Genomic DNA, 20,082 nt, shown 5'->3' with positions numbered 1-20,082 from the left:
TTCTGTTAAGAAATCTGATGATAGCCTTATTGGAGCTCCTTGTACATTACTAGCTGTTTCTCTCTTGCTGCTTTTAGGATTCTCTCTTTGTCTTTCAATAATGCCATTTTAATTATGATGTGTCTTGCAGTGGGCCTGTTGGGGTTCATCTTCATTGGGACCCTCTGTGCTTCCTGGACTTGGGTGACTTTTTCTCTCATCAAGTTAGGGAAGTTTCCTGTCATTACTTTTTCAATCAGGTTTTCTATCCCTTGCTCCTCTTCTCCTTCTGGTATTCCTATGATACAGATAGTATTACATTTCATGTTGTCCTATAGCTCTCTTAAAACCTCTTCATTCTTTTTCAGTCTTTTTTCATTTTGTTGCACTATCTGGGAATTCTTTTCTACATTGTCCTCCAGTTCGCTGATCCAATCTTCTGCTTCCTCTAGCCTGCTTTTAATTCCTTTCACTGTATTCTTCAATTCAGAAATTGTATTCTTCATTTCCTCCTATTATTAATAGCTTCTATGTCCTTTTTCATGCTGATGTAATTCTCAGTAAGTTCCTTGTAGTTTCCCTGGAGTTCTTTGCAGTTTTCTTTGAGCTCACTGAGCTTCCCTATAATCCATGTTTTGAATTCCATGTCTGACAGTTTGCTTTCCTCTATTTCATTTAGCACTCTTTCTGGGGATTCCTCCTTTCCTTTCGATGGGGGGTTGTTTCTCTGTCTCATTTTTTGTGACTCTTCTTGTTTGTTGCTGCTTTTTAGATTGATCTGCATTTCCTGGATCTGTCCCAGTGGCGTCAGATCATGTACCAGTCTGGGCCTAGGCAACCTGTTGGAGAAACTACCAGAGATCTACTGCCTTTGTCTGTCTCCTTTAGTTGTTAATCTATTCAATTTGTGATCAGCCATCAGGCCTAAGCACTGAGTGTGGAGCAGATTAATTCCTGCGGGCAGGGCTTTTGCGTCCCCTCAGGTTGACACCACTTGGAGGGGAATGGTCTGCCTGCAGTATGGGGAATGAGTCAGCACTGGGACCCGGTGGGCTGCTCCCTCAGTTATCTCCTCAAAGGCACCGCCCCAAACTCTCCTTAAGTGTCTCCAGTCCTCTCTGCCATCCCTCTGTTTGAGCCCAGGGTAAGTTGGTGCCAAAATATTTTTGTACATGATCCCTTTAAGAGCTATTTGTTTCCAGCTGTTTCTTTCAGGCCAGCAAAAAGAAAAACACAAACAAACAAAAAAAAACCCTGCAGCTTTTCACTTTTTAAATCTGGATGCTATCTTCCTTTCTGCTCTGTTGCTGTACTCTGGGAAGCCCAGCCAGGGGTTTAGACCCTCACTTCTCAGGGGGAACCCCAGCTGCTAAGCTCTTTCTCAGTCCCTTCTGCTGCCACCCATGGGAGCCCAGCCAGCCATTTCACATCTCCGCACTTCCTATCAGTCACGTTGTGCTGAAATGGCCTTTCTGTCTCTCTGTGATTAAAGACTTCTCTCCAGCTAGTGTTCAGTTGATTATTCCATATTATTTCTCTACAATTAGGTTGTAATTCCAGATTGGTGCTGGGAGAAGGTTAGTGTAGCTTCCACTTACTCCTCCACCATCTTGGATCTTCCCCCCAACATATAGATTTTAGACATATGAAAAATCATGATATACATAAAAACATTATACCTATACAACGGCAAAAATTAAAAATGTTTGATACACTATATTGGGAGGAGTGAACACAAATATGCACTCTTGCACACTGCCAGGTACTGAATTATTACAATCTGGTATAGAGGGCAATGGCTATCAAAAATGTTTTTTAATGCACAAGTTTCTTTGACCTAGTGATTCCACATCCGAGAACTTAACTGCACAGATATACCTACATATGTACACATGAGGTATCTATAAAGATATTGACTGTCAATGTTTTTTTAAGTTTTTGCTATCACAATTGAAATGTCTGTAAGAAAAGTTATATAAATCAAAGTATATGTACACAGACAGAGGCATCAACTCTGTCAATACTGATAGCACTCAAGCTATGCAAATGAGAAAAAATGCAGCATTAAAACTGTGTGACCCTGAGATTTTTATGGTCATATCAATACAGACTACTCCTGGCAGGCAACCCCAGAGATTGGGGACCCTACTGCCTCTGCGAGAGGAGCTGGGCATAGTAAAACCTCTGTACCATGTGCACATATTACTATTCAAAAATCAATTTCAAAAACACATATATAGCGCCAACTGGTGTGTTTCATTTTGTTGGGTGTCATCTCACAAGGCAAAAGGTCTCCGGTTCATTTCCAGCCTGGGCACATGCCTGGGTTTTGGGTTGGGTCCCAGCTGGGGTATGTATGGAAGGCAACCAATTAATGTTTCTCTCCCTCTCTTTCTACCTCCCTTCCCCTCTCTCTACAATAATTTTTTTCTAAATCAAATCTTTAAAACAATAAAAATATATATATAATGTTCTTTGACATTACACAAAAACACATTATAACACTATTTTACCTTAGAGGGAAATTTATTGTATAGCAAATCCAATGTGGCCCTCAGCCATTGGGATTTAGTTACTGAAACACTAGAAGGGCATCCTTCTAAGTGGCTCCTGCCTGGAAGGCAATCATATGAGTTGTACCTAAAAGCGCCACTTCACAAGAACTCAGGTTGTCTCAGCACTGACACAATCTACCATGTCATCACTGGGAGATACAATAAGGACTAGGGCATTTCCTGGCTTCAGAAAAATAAACACCTAGTGGCTAAAAAAGAGAACTACAAAAACAATTATGATAGTTACACTACTTATAATGATATGGCACTTCACAAGCTGAAAGCCTTTTTAATAAAGCTCCTTTTTGTGGAAATTTTCAGAAACATACTTAAAGTAGGAAGACTAGTATAAGGAACCACATGTACCTGTCTCTGTTAAAAATTTTTATACAGAAAATAAAACTGTCTATGCCAGTTGTTGACAAACAACTTTGAAGCACTTTCGCATTTAGATCTCACTTGAAGTGAAAAGAGGCCATATTACCATTTTACAGATGACGGCTTGGGAATCATTAAGAGCTGCCCAATGTCATACGGCACCTGAAAAAGTGGATTCTAGAAGAATCAACACCTATGTGGTCATCACAGGGACACAAGCATCGGAGCTGCAGACTGGGTTCAAATCTCACTGTGTTACCACTGTCTGGGTCTGGAGAATCTGTCTTCTCTGAGAATATTTCTTAGCTATAAAATAGAGATGAAAATTTTTCTATTTTGAACTGTCACTTAATAAGGGAAAAGAAAGAGCTATAGAAACAATGTGATTATCTTGTCTGGGCAGATGGGGAACTCTTTCCCTCAGATGTACATCTGAGTTACATCGTGGAGGACAGGAAACTTTACCAAGGAAAGTAAATTGTGAAACCCTCTAGGCTGTGAAACCATCACAATAATGTATTAGGTATGGTGACTAATTTAGTCTCATTAGTGACTAAAGGTGTTAATCTTATTATCCCCAATGCCTCACATACAAGCTGGCAGAGTGTTTAGAAAATATTTGTTGAATAGATAAATGAATGAATGAAAATTAAATATAAACTGAGATGAGAGAGGTTCTTAAGCACATACAATCTCACATGTGAGAGGGATGGGGCAACTAATACACAATGACCATCAGAAGGATACCCTGAACTGAAAAATTTGTCATACCAATCTGAAATTTTTCAACTAGGAAATTAATCTTAGTTTAGTGAGGCAAAAGAAATCATTTTTTAAAAATCCCATGCCTAGAATGATTGCTGAACTGTTTACTGTATGTTCTGTAATTACAGCAGCAAGATTGCTTCTGGGAACTATTGAGTTGGCCAAAAAGTTCATTTGTTTTTTTCCATAAGAAGGCTCTAATAGTGCTTAGTCATATTTAACTTCATTCAAAACAATTTTGTTGGATTGTATTGTGACAGCGGTCATATCAGCATGCATTTAAAAAAATTTACCAAAATTGATAAATTTTTGTGTAGCCATTTTAATATTGAAGATAGAAGAAAATAAGTAACAGTTTTTGGCATATTATGCTTTATTATTTCAAGAAAGGTTAAAAATGGAACTGAAATGCAATATAAGATTTATGCAGTGTATGGAGAAGGTGCTGTGGCTAATCAAATGTATTCAAAGTGATTTGCAAAGTTTCTTGGTACTACTGACATTTTGGCCAAATAATTCTTTGCTGTGGGGCTGTCTTATGCATTGGAAAAATGTTTAGCAGCACCCTTGGCCTCTACCCACCAGAAGCCAATAGCAGGAGATAGGTGACATACTCAAAATATCCAAATCAAAGTTACTGGTGAAAATGAAAAATGTGTCTTTTATTTTATGGAAAAAAACCATACAGACTTTCTGACCAACCCAATACTATAAATTAATAAAATTCAGAACAAAGGCTCTTGTGATATGCTTTTCTGTGACATTTTGGGGGGATAAACAGAAGGCAGGGAAGTTGAGTAAAAATGCACCAGCTTGAGGTCACTGTCTGCACAACCCAAGGGGGCTGGCCCTGCTCTCTCCTGATGCATCTCTACCAATCCCAGAGAACCTCAGTGGCATATGACAGCACACCACTATTTATTCTCAAATGAAATAGGTAGATTTCTTCACAAACTACACAGACACCCAAGGACTTGGCACAGGTGAGAAAAAGCCCTTAAATCTATTTTTCTTCCTTAGGCCTTAACATTGCCACCAATCACATTTGACTAAAAGGTCACCTAGTGCAACCCCCTATGCTCCCCCAAATAATCTATACACATCACCATCAGATAGGAGAATCTGAGGCAGTTTATTTTATTTTTATCATACACTTATCACAAGGTCTTTGCACACAGTACATAATCAAAAACCTACTTGTTAAATAATAATAAATACCAAATAAAGTATTCTTTAGAAAGCCAAATCATCCATTAAACTCTTCCATGCCCCAAATAAAGTTGGATGTATTTCCACTGCCTTTCAAATTTCTGTTTTCCTCCTACCATCTTGTCAAAAATAAACAAATGTTTTTTAAAAATCTGGTTTGTGGTCAATAGCTTCAAAATTCTAGAGGGTGACCTTTGAGTTTAGTGTACCATTTCTCCTCCAAAGGAAACTATTTTAAATGAATTTCAACATTCTGTTGAAAGAGATAGGAAATACTAAAATATTTTAAATAGTGGATTACATTTCTGTTGCAGAAAACTAATTTGGGCAGCAAGAAATACATTTTAAAGTTCTAGCAAAAGAGTTCCATGAACTTTCAGGTTTTCTTTTTTCCAATAACTTAACTTCCATACCCTCTCCACCTTTACCCCCATCCAGGAGACTTCCTGGTTAAATACTGAAGGTTCAGCCTAAGCTCAAATTAAGGTTTTTTCAGCACCATCTACCCCTTTGGGTATGCAATGCATCAAAGCCTCTTAGATATACCTCTTTTTATGTACCTATTCTAATTTCTTTATAGGTCTCTCTGCCTCACTAGACCAGTACTATTTGCTCTTATTTATTAGTTTTGTAGCCCAGCACCACACTGATGATTTATAGAAAGGTTTCTGAATGAATAAATTTGAAAAATTGGCTTATCTTCTAGTATTATAGTTGAAATGACCCAATAAGGAGAATATTAACTCCTTTGCAGGGGAAATAGTACACTAAATATGAATGTAAATGTCTCCAAAATTTGGAACTATTTTACATATGTTTACGGTTGGCTCAGAGCAAAGAGGACCCAAAAATTAAACGTAATTCTCTTCTTGGAACTTTAAATTATATTTTGGATAATTTGGTTTGCTCAAAAATATTTTGTATTTGTTGAATGTACTAATCAACAATCTTATTGGGAACTCTTTGCTGTTTTCCTAAATGTATTACTTTATCTCAGGCACTCAGCCTTCTGCAGGGCTAATCCCACTACCCAGAATGTCCTATAGCCTACCAACCCTTAACTAATACTATACATCCCAGAGACACCTTCTCCATCATCTTCACTTGTCCTTCAAACTCAATCTTTCTAGAAACTGTTCTAGTTAATTCCACCTTCTATGAAGTTCTCAGGTGCCATTTCTATCTTTCTATAACACCAAAATACATTCTAAATTCAAAGCTAAATTTTTAGATCATTTGTGGCAGTGAGCATTAAAGATCATCAAGCCCTGGATGCTGTGGCTCAGTGGACTGAGTACCAGCCTGCAAACCAAAAGGTCACTGGTTCGATTCCCAGTCAGCGCACATGCCTGGGTTGTGGGCCAGGTCCCCAGTTGGGGGTGCGTGAGAGGCAACCACACATTGATGTTTATTTATTTATTTATTTATTTATAAATAAATAAATAAATAAATAAATAACCAAAATAAAACAAGATTTTATTATTCGAGGCTTCTGGTCAAGATGGCATTGTAGGTAAATCTGGTACTCACCTCCTCCACAACCACATCAAAATTACACTCAACTGCAGAATAACTATCATTCAGAAAAGCCTGAAATCTTCCTGAACAAAAGTCCTACAACTAAGGACATAAAGAAGTCACATTGAGACTTGTAGGAGGGGCAGAGACACAGAACAGAACGGACTGGTCCCATACACCCACATGTGCCAGATAAAATTGCGAGGGACATCTTGGTTGTGGAAGTCCCCCTGAAAAACCAGGCACCCCAGGCCCACACCATGCCCTCAGCCCAGGGTGCTCATAAGATAAGTCCCATAACTTCTGGCTATAAAAACCAGTGGGGATTAGGCTGAGTGAGACAGAGGAGTCAGGTGTTCCTCTTAAAGGGACACCTCACTAACTTTGACTCACTCCCTCTAAGCTCCAGCACTGGAGCAGCAGCTTGAAAGACACCAGGGACATATGGGAGGAAGTGAATTGTCTGGCTTCAGGGTGAGAGCTAGAGGGGCACCTTTCTCCCAGACAAGAGTGCTGGCAGTGGCCATTGTTCCTTTGATAAACCCTCCCTCCATAGAGCCAGCAGGCAGGAACCATATCTGAGACCCCATCAACCTGGCTAACAATGTTCACCCTGGTGATTCCCTATGATCCCACCCTACCCAACTTTCAGCCTACCCAAGCTGGCTTTTTCAAAGACACAGCCTGTCCCAGCTCATGATTCAGACTTTCCTAAAATCTCTCAAACAAGCAGCATCTGGCCTCTTGCTAAATTGCCCCAGCCCTTGTTCTGCCGACCTTGTTTCGCAGCTTGGCCTCTCCTGGGCACCTCCAAGCTCAGCACGAGTAGCAGCCATCTATCTGCAGATCACACTGTAGCTCATGCTAGGTGACCCCAAGCAGAATACAGGCAGTGGCTGACCTTGGCCTGCACCTCCCAGAAGGCCCAAGAGCCAGTGCAACAGGTGGACAGCTTTAAACCATGTCAAAGCACAATCCAACCACCTCCATGGGTGACACACGCAATGGGCGGGCTCAGTAGGCACAAGCGCCCCACCTAAGTAAGTCCTGTCCCATGGGGTGTGCCCCTTTACAGCTGATCCTTCACAGTGGTTGCAGCCAGTCTTTGCAACTGATCAGCCTGGGGACAAACCCCTCCTACTGATGTGCCAACAGCAATCAAGGCTCAACTACAGCAGAAGGATGCACACAGCCCACATGAGGGTGTAGTGGGGGTGCACCTGGAGTGTCCAGCTTGGGTGATTGGGGAGGCTGTGACGCTGGACCCTTCAGGACACCTACCACATAAGGCCACTCTACCAAGCCTAGGAGACATAGCAGCTCTACCTAATACATAGAAACAAACATGGGGAGGCAAAAAAAAGAGAAGGGGATGGGGTGGGTAGGGAGGCAAAGAAACATGTCCCAAATGAACCAACAAAGCAAAAAAATCCAGAAAAGGAACTAAGCAAAATAGAGACAAACAGTCTACCAGACAGAGTTTAAAACACTGGTTATAAGGATGCTTAATGAACTAGAAGAGTATGAACTTAGAACTTCAACAAAGAGATAGGAAACATAATGGAACTAGAAAACGTAAAAATGAAACAGTGAAAAATGACAAATGCATTAACTGAAATGAAGAACATACATTACAGGAAATCAACAGTGGAGTAGATGAAGCAGAAGGTCAAACCAGAGATTTGGAAGCTAAGGAAGCAGAAAACACCCAATCAGTACAGCAAAAAGAAAAAAAGAATCCAGAAGAGAAAAAAAGAACAGTATAAGGAACCTCTGAGACAACTTCACGCATATCAACATTTGTATTATAGAGGTGCCATGAGGAGGAGAGAGTGCAATGAATTGAAAACCTATGTGAAAAAATAATGACAGAAAATTTCCCTAACCTGGTGAAGGAAATAGACATACAAGTCCAAGAAGTGCAGCGTCCCGAACAAGATGAGCCCAAAGAGGCCCACACCAGGACACATAATTAAAATGCCAAATTTGAAGACAAAGAGAGAACCTTAAAAGCAGCAAGAGAGAAACAGTTACCTACAAGGGAGCTCCCATAAGATTGTCATCTGATTTCTCAAAAGAAACTTTGCAGGCCTGAAGGGATTGGCAAGAAATATCAAAGTGATGAAAAGCAAAGACCTATAATCAAGATTATTCTACCCAGCAAATCTATTATTTAGAATTGAAGTACTAACATAGTGCTTTCCAGGGAAGAAAAAGCTAAAGGAGTTCATCACCACCAAACAAAAAATGTTAAAGGGTCTTCTTAAAGAAGAAGAAAAAAAGATTAAAAATATGAACAATAAAATGGCAGGAAATACATATCAACAAATGAATATAAAAAGCAAAATGAACAAGGTAGAGATACAGAGAACATTTTGATGGTGGCCAGATGGGAGAAGGGTTGGAGGGGCTAGATGAAAAAGATGAAGGGATCAGGTAGTCCATGGGAATATAAAATATAGCATAGGGAATACAGTCAATAATATTCCAATAAATGTGCATGATGTCAGATCGGTGCAAGATTTATCAGGATGATCCGTTAGTAAGTTTTATAATGTTTAATTAATGAGTTGTACACCTGAAACAATATATGTCAACTGTAATTGAAAAATAAAAAAGTATTTAAACTAAAAGTATTTTATTATTCATCAATTTTACTGTGCTCTGCAAACACAAACTGCATGTCTCTCTTAGGGTTAGGAACTTCATATACCTCTCTGTCATCTCCCTCCATTCCAACTCTGGCCTCTTCCCCAAACACAGCTCTAAGCCTTGCCAGTACTTGGCACTAAGTAAACAACTTTTACCAGAATAAAAGCATCATTACTAAAAGACCATGCTAAGATTTCAGCTAAAGAATCATCCTATTTATTATTCAATAATAACTACACTAAGGCCAATACTTCATAAAAGCTTTTAATTATATGACTTGTATCAATTTTTATCCATCTTGTTCAACTAACTTCTAGTCATCTTTGCAATATCCACATTCCATGTCCTTCCTTTATGCTTTCTAAGCACTTGTGCATATAATTCTGTCGGGGTCCAAACCAGATTGTCTGGGAAGTTGTTTATTGCTCACTAAGCCACAAACTCCTCAGAGAGAGGCATGTGTCTTATGCATTTCTGTCTCTGAGAAGGCACATTACTTGGCTCAGTATCTGTCTGCTAAAGGAAATCAACTCTGGCCATTAGTCTAACAGTTCTTACAGTTGTTCTGTCAGAGTATTACTTTAAAGTCATGATATATTTTAGAGCCACTATTCAATATTGATATAAATCCCAAATAACTTTTTTCATGGAAAAAAAATTTTAATCCTTCCCTGTATATATGTTTATTGATTTGAAAGACAGAGATAAAAACACTGATGTGAGAGAGAACATTGATGGGGTTGACTTCTGTACATACTCTGATGAGGGTCAAATCCCCAACCTTTTGGTATACAGGACAATGCTCCAATCAACTGAGCCACCTGATCAGGGTTCTCAAAATATCTTATACTGGGTTCTAATACAGTCAAGCAACAGGTTTAAGAAAAACTGGAGAAATTCTCCGTGAGACTCTCTTGATTCCATTTTACAAGCAGCCATTTCTACCTATTTTGTCTAACACCAGTGTTATACAGAAGCCTGGGAACCACTAAATCTAAGATTTTTACTGGCTCTAGACCCATTCTGGAAAAATACAAGAAATCTAAGTCTGTGATGCCTACCAGGTTATGTGTAACATTTCAAATTCATGTTTATCAGAGCCAGTTCCTCTTCTGACTTAATTACATCCATTTTTTTCTTAATTACTGTATATTCCATTCTCAAAAAATCATGATACATTTGTACCACTATGCCCATTGGGCCAAGTTCTGTGAGGGTCATTCTTTTCCGTTTTTACAGTAACCACTATACTGGCCCTTATATTTCTATTTGGACTAGCCCAACAATCAAACTGGATTCTTTGTTTCCGGTTTTTCTGTTTAATCCATTAATCACAATGCTAGCACATTAAGTCAGTGGTTCAAAAACTTGGATGATTTTGTCACCCCCCTTCTCTACCTGAACATCTGGAATTATCTGGAGACATTTTTTGATGTCACAACTGGGGGAGTGCTACTGGAATCTAGTTGGTAGAGGAAAGGGATGCTGCTAAATATCATATAATGCACATAATGACCCTTCCCAGAACAAAGAATGATCTGGCCATATATCACCTTGTTACCTTGGGCCATTTAAATTCTTTGAGCATCAGTTTCCTCACTGGTAAAATGGGGTTAAAATTCCTACCTTAAAGGGCTGTCAGGAGGATTACCAGAACCGTTGTATAAAGAATACTGAGCACTATGCCTAAGCACTGGGTACTTCACACATTTTATAAAAACTGCTGCTATTTTCATCATTTTTCTCAAAGAGAATTATTCCCACAGCAAAAAGGCTAGGATGGACATTGATAATAGGAGCAAAAACTTATGAGAAGAGGATTTAAAATGAGAGACGTTTTTCTGGGCTTGGATAAACTGTATGTCAAAAATATAAGAAAGCAAGATTGCTGAACCATGGTTAGAGCAAGTGCTGTTAGCCTGGAAAGATGTTAGTGTCATAACAAAAAATGGCAGTAAACAGATTTAGACAATTGCTGGCTTATAAGCCATTGGGAAGAACACAGCTACATTAAGATGTAGACTGAGAGGGGATTGCAAGAACCCAGAATCAGAGAATTCTGACACACTAAACTCTTCTGGGACAAAACTACCAAACTTGGGGAACACTACTGATAGGATGTATCTGGAATGCTATGTGAAATCTGACAAGCAGGACTTTTCATGAGTCTTGTAGAAGCATGACTTGGATACAATGACAAAAGGACAGATTTGTAATCACTGGAATAAGTGCACCGAAAGTGGTGCCTGGCCCAATGCTATCAATGGACATCTACTCCATGTCCTCTCCAAACACACTTTCTTTCTGTTGTAACTGAGGAATTTTCCCTCTACTATCTGAGGCCAACACCTCCACAAGTATTCTGGACACAGCCTCTGAAAGACCTTACTCTTTTAGTTACCTCATTTCTATCCTAGATCTCTACCAGATCACTCCCGTCCAATTTCAAATATGCCTCACCATTGTCAATCCTACTCTCCCTGCCCCATTTATCATCTTCACCCCATTTATCAGCCCCTCCCAAGCCCTTCCAGTCAATCTTCTTGAAAGTGTTGTTTTGTCTCCACTTCCTCACCTCTCAACTGACTTGTTCCTATCACTCAGCTAAAATAGGACAAATCCAAAGTCACTTTTCTGCCCTCATTTTACTGTTAATATCTAAACGTACATTCAGAAGGCCAAAACAGAATGAAAAACAAAAGTACAGGAGAAAGGATATCCAACTTGTAGCCGAAGGAACTTTAAAGAGATTTTAATAACAGTTAAGTTCAGAATGAGTCGTGATGTTGGCAGAACAGAAATACACTATTCTGCTGTGCACTGGTCAAAAAGCACTTGGATTCAAATAGAAGATATCTTACAAAATAAGACTTTTAAACTATCACTACCGCTTGAAGATGCAACCTGTTGCCCTGGGGAATACGTGTATGTAAGAAGGCTTGCCTTGCAAAGAGCAAGATCTTTTCTTGAATGAACACAGCTTTAAAATTTTCATCTAAACTCAAGGCTAAATAAATCTTATTGGCAGTCAAGCCAGTATTATAACCCTACCTTTAGTGAAAGAACATACCCGAATTTATATCCAGGCTTTCTGAGAGTTAAATCCGATTTTCTAACTCACAGTTTAGAATATTCTGACAAGCTCTAGGTCAAGAAACCAGAGTGCTATTAAGCTACCACTTTACCCTGGTGAAGTGACAGCCAGACCCTGGAGTGCTTTGTAGCTGATTCTCTGATACACTGAATGGAAATGGACACATGATGAAATTTTCCAGGTTAGAACCATATTCCTTCTCCAGTGTTTTTTTTCTCTCGTTCTCCCCATTGCCTTCAGGAGCCTGGGCTCCCTCTTAACAGCACCCCAGTGGGCACACCGAACAACTCTAGTGCTTCCCTAAAAGTTCCGAACTGCCGTGGGCCATCCAAGTCGTACCATCCTCACCACCCATCCGCTCAGGGATCGAGTGGGAGAACGTTAAGACCGCCAGTCATAACCGCGCTGCAAAGACGCCCCCTCCACTTCCCCGAATCCCCAGCCCGGCTCACCGGGGTGGGACATGGGCGCGGTGAGGTTCCCATAGCGCTCCTCGTTGTAGATCACCACAGCCGAGGCATTCCTCCGCGCGGCCACCAGCACCTTGTCCTTGAAGGTGCAGCCCCCGCGTGCCACCAGGGCGACCCAAGACTCGGCACTTCGACCGCCGGGCCGGGGTACAACGAAGCGCGTGTCCGGCGCGCAACCCTCAGGGTCAGCATCCACCGCGCGTGGGATGCCCACCAGGCCTAGCGCGCCCTCCTTGGGTGAGCTGTCGCCGAAGCGGCCGCTCTCCGAGACGCTAAACGCGGTCCGGTTCGTCTGTCTGTCCACGTACTCGACGCTCACCACAGCGGAGTACCACTCGAGCGTCCGACCCCGTGTCCCGGGCACGCACAAGGCAAGCGCCAACAGCGCCAGCACGTCGCGGGCCCCGCAGCCAGCTGCAGGCCGCTGCAGCCGCCGCGTCATGGCCTCACCGTCCCGCTGACTAGGAGCAGGCCCAGCCGGGGGTCAAACAACTTCCAGAGGGAGCGCAAGCGTTAGAGGAAGCTGAGAACCACCAGGAAGCTAGCGTTCCCAGCGGGCCCCGAGAAGAGGGCAACAGGAAGACCCGCCAGCCGCGACGCAGGCGCACCTGGTGGCCCGGAGCGGGGCGGAGCGATAGGAAGGGCGTGGCCCCTCGCCCTTTCCCCTCCCCCAGTCGGTTGAGTTGCCCTTGGGCTGGAGCCTCGCTTGCTCCTGTGAGAGTCTGGTGCATTGTAGTCGCTTGGTCCTGAGACGCAGGAGACCCTGGGGACTGAGAAGGTGGTGCAGATTGCCCTTGCGATGTGTTGGGCAATGCCCGCACAGTAGGCAGCGGTCGACCTCGTGCAAGAGTACCTCTGACGCCCAGGAAGCCAGGGGAGGTGACCGTCAGAGAAACGGGAAGCTTCTTTGCGAGGCATGAGAGTGGGATTGTGTAAAATCATCAACGGATGTTTATGAATAATTTACTGTGGCAAAGAACTTGCATGTCTAAAACATTTAAAAATCCAATTTAAAAAATCCAAAGCTACACACATTTTACAAGTACTTACTGCTACAATTTTGTAATGCCAATTGCTGCTTGGTGGTTTTTGTCAAGTGTTATACTCACAAGAACCCTATTTATTATGTATTTTATATATAATCTGTAGTTTTGAAATAAGTACATCAAACAAATTGTACAGCAATAAATAAATAAAAAGAAAAGAATTTGTTTGGAAATAAATAAACTTGCCCTGGATATAAAACCTTACTATCAAGTCAGCCTTGCTCTGAGAAATCACCCAGAGACCACTGTGGGATCAGGCAATGGGTTTATTGAGGGAAAGGGGGGTGGAAGGGAGAAGGAGCCCCAGGACCAACTCGAGGGTCTGTCTATAGGAGCAAGGAGAATGGGGACTCCCGATCTTCCTCATGGGCCCGAGGGAGGAGTCCCGCCCGCACTGCCACAGGCATTCTTTTAATATTTGTCAATCACATATTTTGGTGAGGGTGAGTTTGCTTATCAACATATTCGGTAGTTCATTTGCATCTTATTGCCCACCCCCACCCCCCGAAGGTTAGTTAACTTATCCTGCTGCTAGGGCTAAATCTATTAACATATCCTCTGGGAATGGGCTAGGTCCATCAGCATAGCCTCCTGGAGCCCTAGCCAGGGCCAGGTTGATTAGCATATATCAAAAGTCCAGGCGTGCATTCTAGCTGCCTCCATGTTCTGACACTCACTGCTGTAAGGAAAAGCAGTTAAGAAAACTTCTGACTCATCTTCCTTCTTTGTACAAAGAAGGATCTCTAATGGCTGGAAGTAGGTTGTTGCCACTCACAACAGGGGTTTTTGTTGGGCCTTAAACCCGTTTACATTTCTTGTTATCAACTTTTTTGTAGACTGCGTTTTAGTTTATTTTTTATTTTTTAACAAACGACTCATTTTTTATTAAATATTTTTATTGGACTGCATTTTAAAACTGTCTTCCATTATTCAGTCTGGCCCACAAACTAAGTTTTCTTTCAAGTTGAATCTCTTCTCCCTTTCACATCAAGAAACTAGTTTTAAAAGGCTGAAAGGATCCAAAACCTAGAATAAGGTATTACGGGACAAGGGGCCTGGCCCTGAGTGGGTCTGACTAGGGCCAACCGATAGCATGGGTTCTTGACTTCGTGTAGGGAAGATTTCACAACAGTAGTCCAGGTGACTATAAGGGTATGTTTATTAAAGCTAGGGACAGTGAAACAAGGAAGGGCTTAGCATAGAAGAAACAACAGGAGAGCCCTGGCTGTGCTGCCTTAGCTCCTGGAAAATCAGAGAAAAGAGGGCCTTGGGTACAGGTTCAGGGGATTAGCCTGGGACAAGGTGCTGCTGCCCATTTCTCCCCTGGTTGCAAGTCTTGTGGGTCCAGAGGCAGATTTAATGGCGCACCCTTGCCCCTGACTTATGAACGGCCCTGCAAAACCCCAAGTTTGCACTTTTTTTCTCATGACACCAAGTTTGGTTTCATATGTGCAGTTTTAATTACGTACAAGTTTACAATTGGTGGTAAAACCTGATAGTATGTTTATATTCGCTTATTTTCATTATTTCATTACTATGCTGCATACTACACACATACTACACTGTATAGGCCCCAGGTGGGTGCGCTAACACTCATTGGAGCAATAGAATCGTATTTGCTACTTTGTACTTACAAAGCTTCTCCTACAGTACAGACTTAGGATATATGTAAATACGCAGGGATGTAAATTAGTTTGTGGATATGTACTTGTTCCATTTACGGTTTTAAAAATAGTTTTCTGTGCATATAAATAAATATTCAGGTAAGTTGAAATTATATTAAGATAAAATTAATTCCTGTTGTTACATCAGTGCCTGGATTTTTGTAGTTTATGAATAATTTTTTAATTTTAATTAATATTAATTTATTGCTCTATACCAAAAAATCTCTTCTCTAGTATGCTAATCATTCAGACCATTAAATTTTATATTTTTCTTTTCATTGGTAGCTAGAAAAATGAAACCACATCAAAACTTTGTGATTATTATGCTATTATTAATTATATTGTACATATATTCAAATTTTATTGGAAATAAAACATTAATAGTACATAATATTTTTTATTTATTTAAAAATATGGTTAACATGTATTTTTATTTTCCCTGTCTCTCTCTTTTCTTTAAGGGGCCCAATATTTTCTTCTGCGCCCAGTTCCTCAACTGACCTTTATCCACCTCTGTGTGGGTCCTTAGAGCTTAGGAGATTTGTGGCTATCAGGGAAGAAAAGCGGGAAGGAAATGGCATGGGCTGCTCCCCAGAGGGAGAGCACACTTGTGCTGGGTCCTTTAGGCTTTTATCTCTGTTTTGCAGGAGGGAACCTTAGGGGAGGTCTCAGGAGAGGGTTTCAGTAGATTATTCATCAGTTCTCCAGGTGAACGCTTTCAGGTCATGGTCTCCACTGATTGGTCAGTGCGAGGGTAGGGAGTCATTAGTCATCACATTTGGTCTTGGTGTTACCCACCTGGTTTTTGCTGCTTTTCTGGGCCTGGAGCTGAAATACAACTGAGGCCTAGATGTTATCTCTGGGAGGTGACCTGCATCTAGCTGTAAATGGCTTGGCCAGTTTGTTCAGTTGTTTGTCTCAGTTTCCCTAGTCCACTTGCCAAGGAATTTTCTAGCTTCTTACTATCCTATCTCAAAGCAAGATAAAGTATGGTGGTCGAGGCAGGCTAGGAGCAGGTCCTAGGACCCCCACATTGTATTCTAGCAAAGCAAATACTTGTAGTTCCCAGAACAAGCCTTGCATTTTCATGCTGTTTTACAAATTTTTCTGCTACTCCTTGAAATCTTACTCCCTGCTCTTGTCCTAGAAGACACCAAGTTAGTCTTCAAGTATTAACTTGTTATTCTTCAGTGAGACCTCTGGTTCCTAAAGGCAAACTTAGGTGCTCCTCCTATTTTCTGTTGCTTGCTTATATTATGCTTACAAATTAATGTTGTATCAGCAATACTGATTTCCAATACAGTTTTTAGCCTTTTTATAATACTGGGTTTCCTGAGGGCCAAGATTGCATCTTTGCTGTTTTTATGAGTCTACCTCAGCCAGCAGAGTGTCATGTGTGTCTAATCAATGTGTCTAAAAAGAGCAAAATATCTCTTTTGACTTGTTTCAGAGTCAAGGATTCATGATTGTTGACAGGCATGTAGCTCAGTGAAGTCCAACAGGCTAATAGGGACAGGCCTTACAGCTGTTGAGCCCCAAGGCCTACCCCAACTTCTTGGTTTTTATTTTCCATTATCAACTCCAGGCCTCTGCAGGTTCTACCCCCATCCAAACCTGCCACCACTGACTCATACTGATAGGGCTTTCATTCCCTATACTAGTTGCCAGGTGCCACTCAGTCTCTTCCCTACTGTCACAGAAGAAGAGCTGACAGGCCTCACCCCACCACTCTTTATGCGTGAGGTGGGGTGGTGGGGTGAGGCAGGTGTCATTGTCTTTTCTTTCAATAGTTTTATTATGGAAAATTTCAACTGTTCCAAAAGTAGAGAGACTAATATAATGAACCTCTATGCACCTATAACAGACTCAATAATGATCAACTCAGGGCCAATTTCATTTTTAGTATACAGTATACCCAGTGACTTCCACATGCCCCTATTGGATTATTTTGAAGGAAATCCCAGACATTGAGGGGAAGCAGAAGTTGTCACCCCCAAATAAGCATTTTTGGGGTATTGATTATTTTAAGCTGGTTATTTTTAAGAAACAAAAGACTTAGAAAGAAACTTTGACCCTTTCCCATTGCCTGCCCAAAGGAATTCCAATAGAAAAACCTGCTGCAGGAAGAGAACCTTGGCATATTCACCTTAGCATGCAAGAATTAAGTGTGGCAGACAGGGAAGATCCAGGCAAACCTCTTGTTAGAACCCCCTCTATGTTCCATTGTTTCTGGGTGGCCTGGCAAGAATTTGTTTGCCCTTTTTCAACTATCTGTGAATTACCTACTATCCCTTTGAAATCCCAGACCCCTACTTCCCTCTCTTTTGTCCAGAATGACATATAAATCTCAAGTGCTGAATGGGTTCTGGGTCTCATATTCTTATGGAACCTCATAAGTACATACACAATATATTTGGTAATTTTCTCCTGTTAATGTTTCATGTTAGTTAATTTGATTAGTCTAGCCAAAAGAATTTAGAGAGAAAGAAAACTATTTTTCTGCCCACTCAATATCATATCATCTTGTTTGTAAACATTTTAATGTTTAAAAACAAAAACATAACACAATATTATCACAATTTTTAATAAACAAAAGCAAAAACATAATCACACAAAAAATTGTCCGTAGTTCTTTAACATCATCAAATATCCAGCTGGTGCATAAATTTCCCAATTGTCTCCTGAATGTTATTTTACCTTTAGTTTATTTGGGTCAAGATTCAAACACTCACATATTGCATTTGAAAGAAATGTCTCTCAAATATCTTTTATTCATAAGTTTCTTTTTCTTTTCTTTTCTTTTTTTAAGAAATTGGATGATTTTGAAACAGGATAGTGAGAAGCTAAGAAAATTCTTTAGCAAGTAGAATAGGGAAACTGAGACAGATAGCTGAACACAATGGCCAAACAATTTATAGCTAGGTACAGGTGGTCACCAGGGTCTGAAGGCCTGGCAGGAGCAAAACAGGGAAAACAAGGACCTCACCCTCAGGGTAAACTCTTCTTCCCTATCCTTTCCTCCCTGGAGATAACATCTAGGCCTCAGTTTTATTTCAGCTTCAGGTCTAGAAAAGTAGCAAAACCAGGTGGGGGATGCCAAAACCAACTGCAATGACTAAAGATCCCCTACCCTGTCAATGACCAATCAGAGGAGACCATGACCTAAAAGGGCACACCTGGAGAACTGATGAATATTCTGCTGAAACCCTCCCCTGAGAACTCCCCTAAGATTTCTGCCTACGAGAGAGAGATAAAAGCCTCAAGACAAAGGACCCAGCACAAGTGTGCACTCAGTCTGGGGAGCAGCCCACTCCATTTCCTTTTCCTTCTCCCCACTCCTTCTTTCCCCACAGCCACTAATTTCCTAAACCCTAAGACAATGGGCAGCTGGCAGCTTGTCCGAGGCTAATCCCCTGAACCTGTGCCCAGTGAGCTAAGGCAGCACAGCCTGGACTCTCCTGATGGTTCTTATATGCTAAGCCTTTCCTTGTTTCACTGTCCCCAGCTTTAATAAACATACCCTCATAGTGACTTGGACTGCTGTTGTGAAATCTCTTCTACACAAAATCAAGAACGCATGCTATCGTCTGGCCCTTGGCAGACCCATTCAGGGCCAGGCCCTTGTCCGGTAACAATTCGTCCTGTATAATTTTCCACATTCTGTATTTGACTGATTATAATGGCTGGTGACAATTTAGCATATTCCTCTGTCCCCAGTATTTTCTGTCAATTGGTAGTTACTTCAAGAGGTCTAATCTGATCCAGCTTATATTTGGGGGCAAGAACACTTCATAGGTGGTGCTGGGCAATTCCATCTAAGAGCACATCATGTTGGGGTGTTCTTCTGTTTTGTAATGTTAGTACCTAAATCTATAATTTTATCAAGGTTTTGCAGAGCAGTGACATTATAATTCTAGCATTCCTTCTTCATTTAGGAGCTGGAATACTTCTGTGAAAAGAAACTACCTCTCAACAAATAGGGGTTACCCTGAGGCATCATTTGTATAGAAGGGTCAGGTTAAATGTTTAATTATTTTATTTATCAATTTTTGGAATAATGAATTCCTAACTTCCTCCAAAGATTTAATTCTTCAGGTCCTTTCTGTGAAGCCCAAATTCTCCCATCGATGGTATTCTTATATACCTTCTTTGCTTTCTAAAGTCAACTGAGCACCAGCTATTTCTCTAGGAAACTGGGTTTTTTGTTGTTGTTGTTGTTTGTTGTTGGTTTACTTTTTGTAGAAAATGCTTTTTTTAGAGACTACTATTTGTCCTCTGGCTTTGTAAAAAGAAAAAAGAAAAGAAGAAAAAGAAATAATACATGCTCATTATAAAATAAAAAATGATAAACATATATGGGTAAATTGAAAAAAGTTAAAAATACCATAATTATACCAGAGATGTATTGTTGAATTTTGATAAACCACATTCTGATCTTTTTTATATGACCCTATAAATTTTTTTTAAATGACAAAATACAATGCATATTGTTTATTTACATTTAAAAAACTCAGCAGAATCTCATGAGCATTTTTTTCTATTTCATAAGCACACATGTTACCAAGCAAAGGGGGGTTCATTCATGTGATGCCTTGGTGTAAGACCCAACAATTACTGTGGAGAAAAACAGGTCTTTATTTACAATTTTCCAACCTGTGGGATGCTGGGAGCACTGCAGCTCAGAGCCCTATTCTCCCACGAGACCCAGCACTTCCCCTGCTCCCCAAAACCAAACCCAATAGTTCCCCATTT

The 20,082-nt window shown here is 40.8% G+C and overlaps 1 protein-coding gene across 2 annotated transcripts in view; it reads right to left on the bottom strand.

The window, feature by feature from the left end:
- Positions 1–13,281, bottom strand: part of RNF149 (ring finger protein 149) — a 46,593-nt gene extending 33,312 nt beyond the window's left edge. Inside the window, exon 1 of one of the 2 annotated variants that reach the window (XR_016511959.1) lies at positions 12,603–13,281. Coding sequence is in view for 1 of the 2 variants with exons in the window: in XM_090281931.1 (XP_090138057.1) it covers positions 12,603–13,062 (460 nt within the window). In the remaining variant the exon portion in view is untranslated. The remainder of the gene's footprint in view (positions 1–12,602) is intronic. The other variant, XM_090281931.1, reaches the window with a different exon arrangement.
- Positions 13,282–20,082: the final 6,801 nt, after the last annotated feature.

This window comes from Furipterus horrens, unplaced genomic scaffold (genome assembly GCF_987537825.1).
Source record: "Furipterus horrens unplaced genomic scaffold, mFurHor1.1.pri manual_scaffold_6, whole genome shotgun sequence".
Classification (NCBI taxonomy): Eukaryota; Metazoa; Chordata; class Mammalia; order Chiroptera; family Furipteridae; genus Furipterus; species Furipterus horrens.
This window is presented reverse-complemented; position numbering and strand designations above follow the sequence as displayed.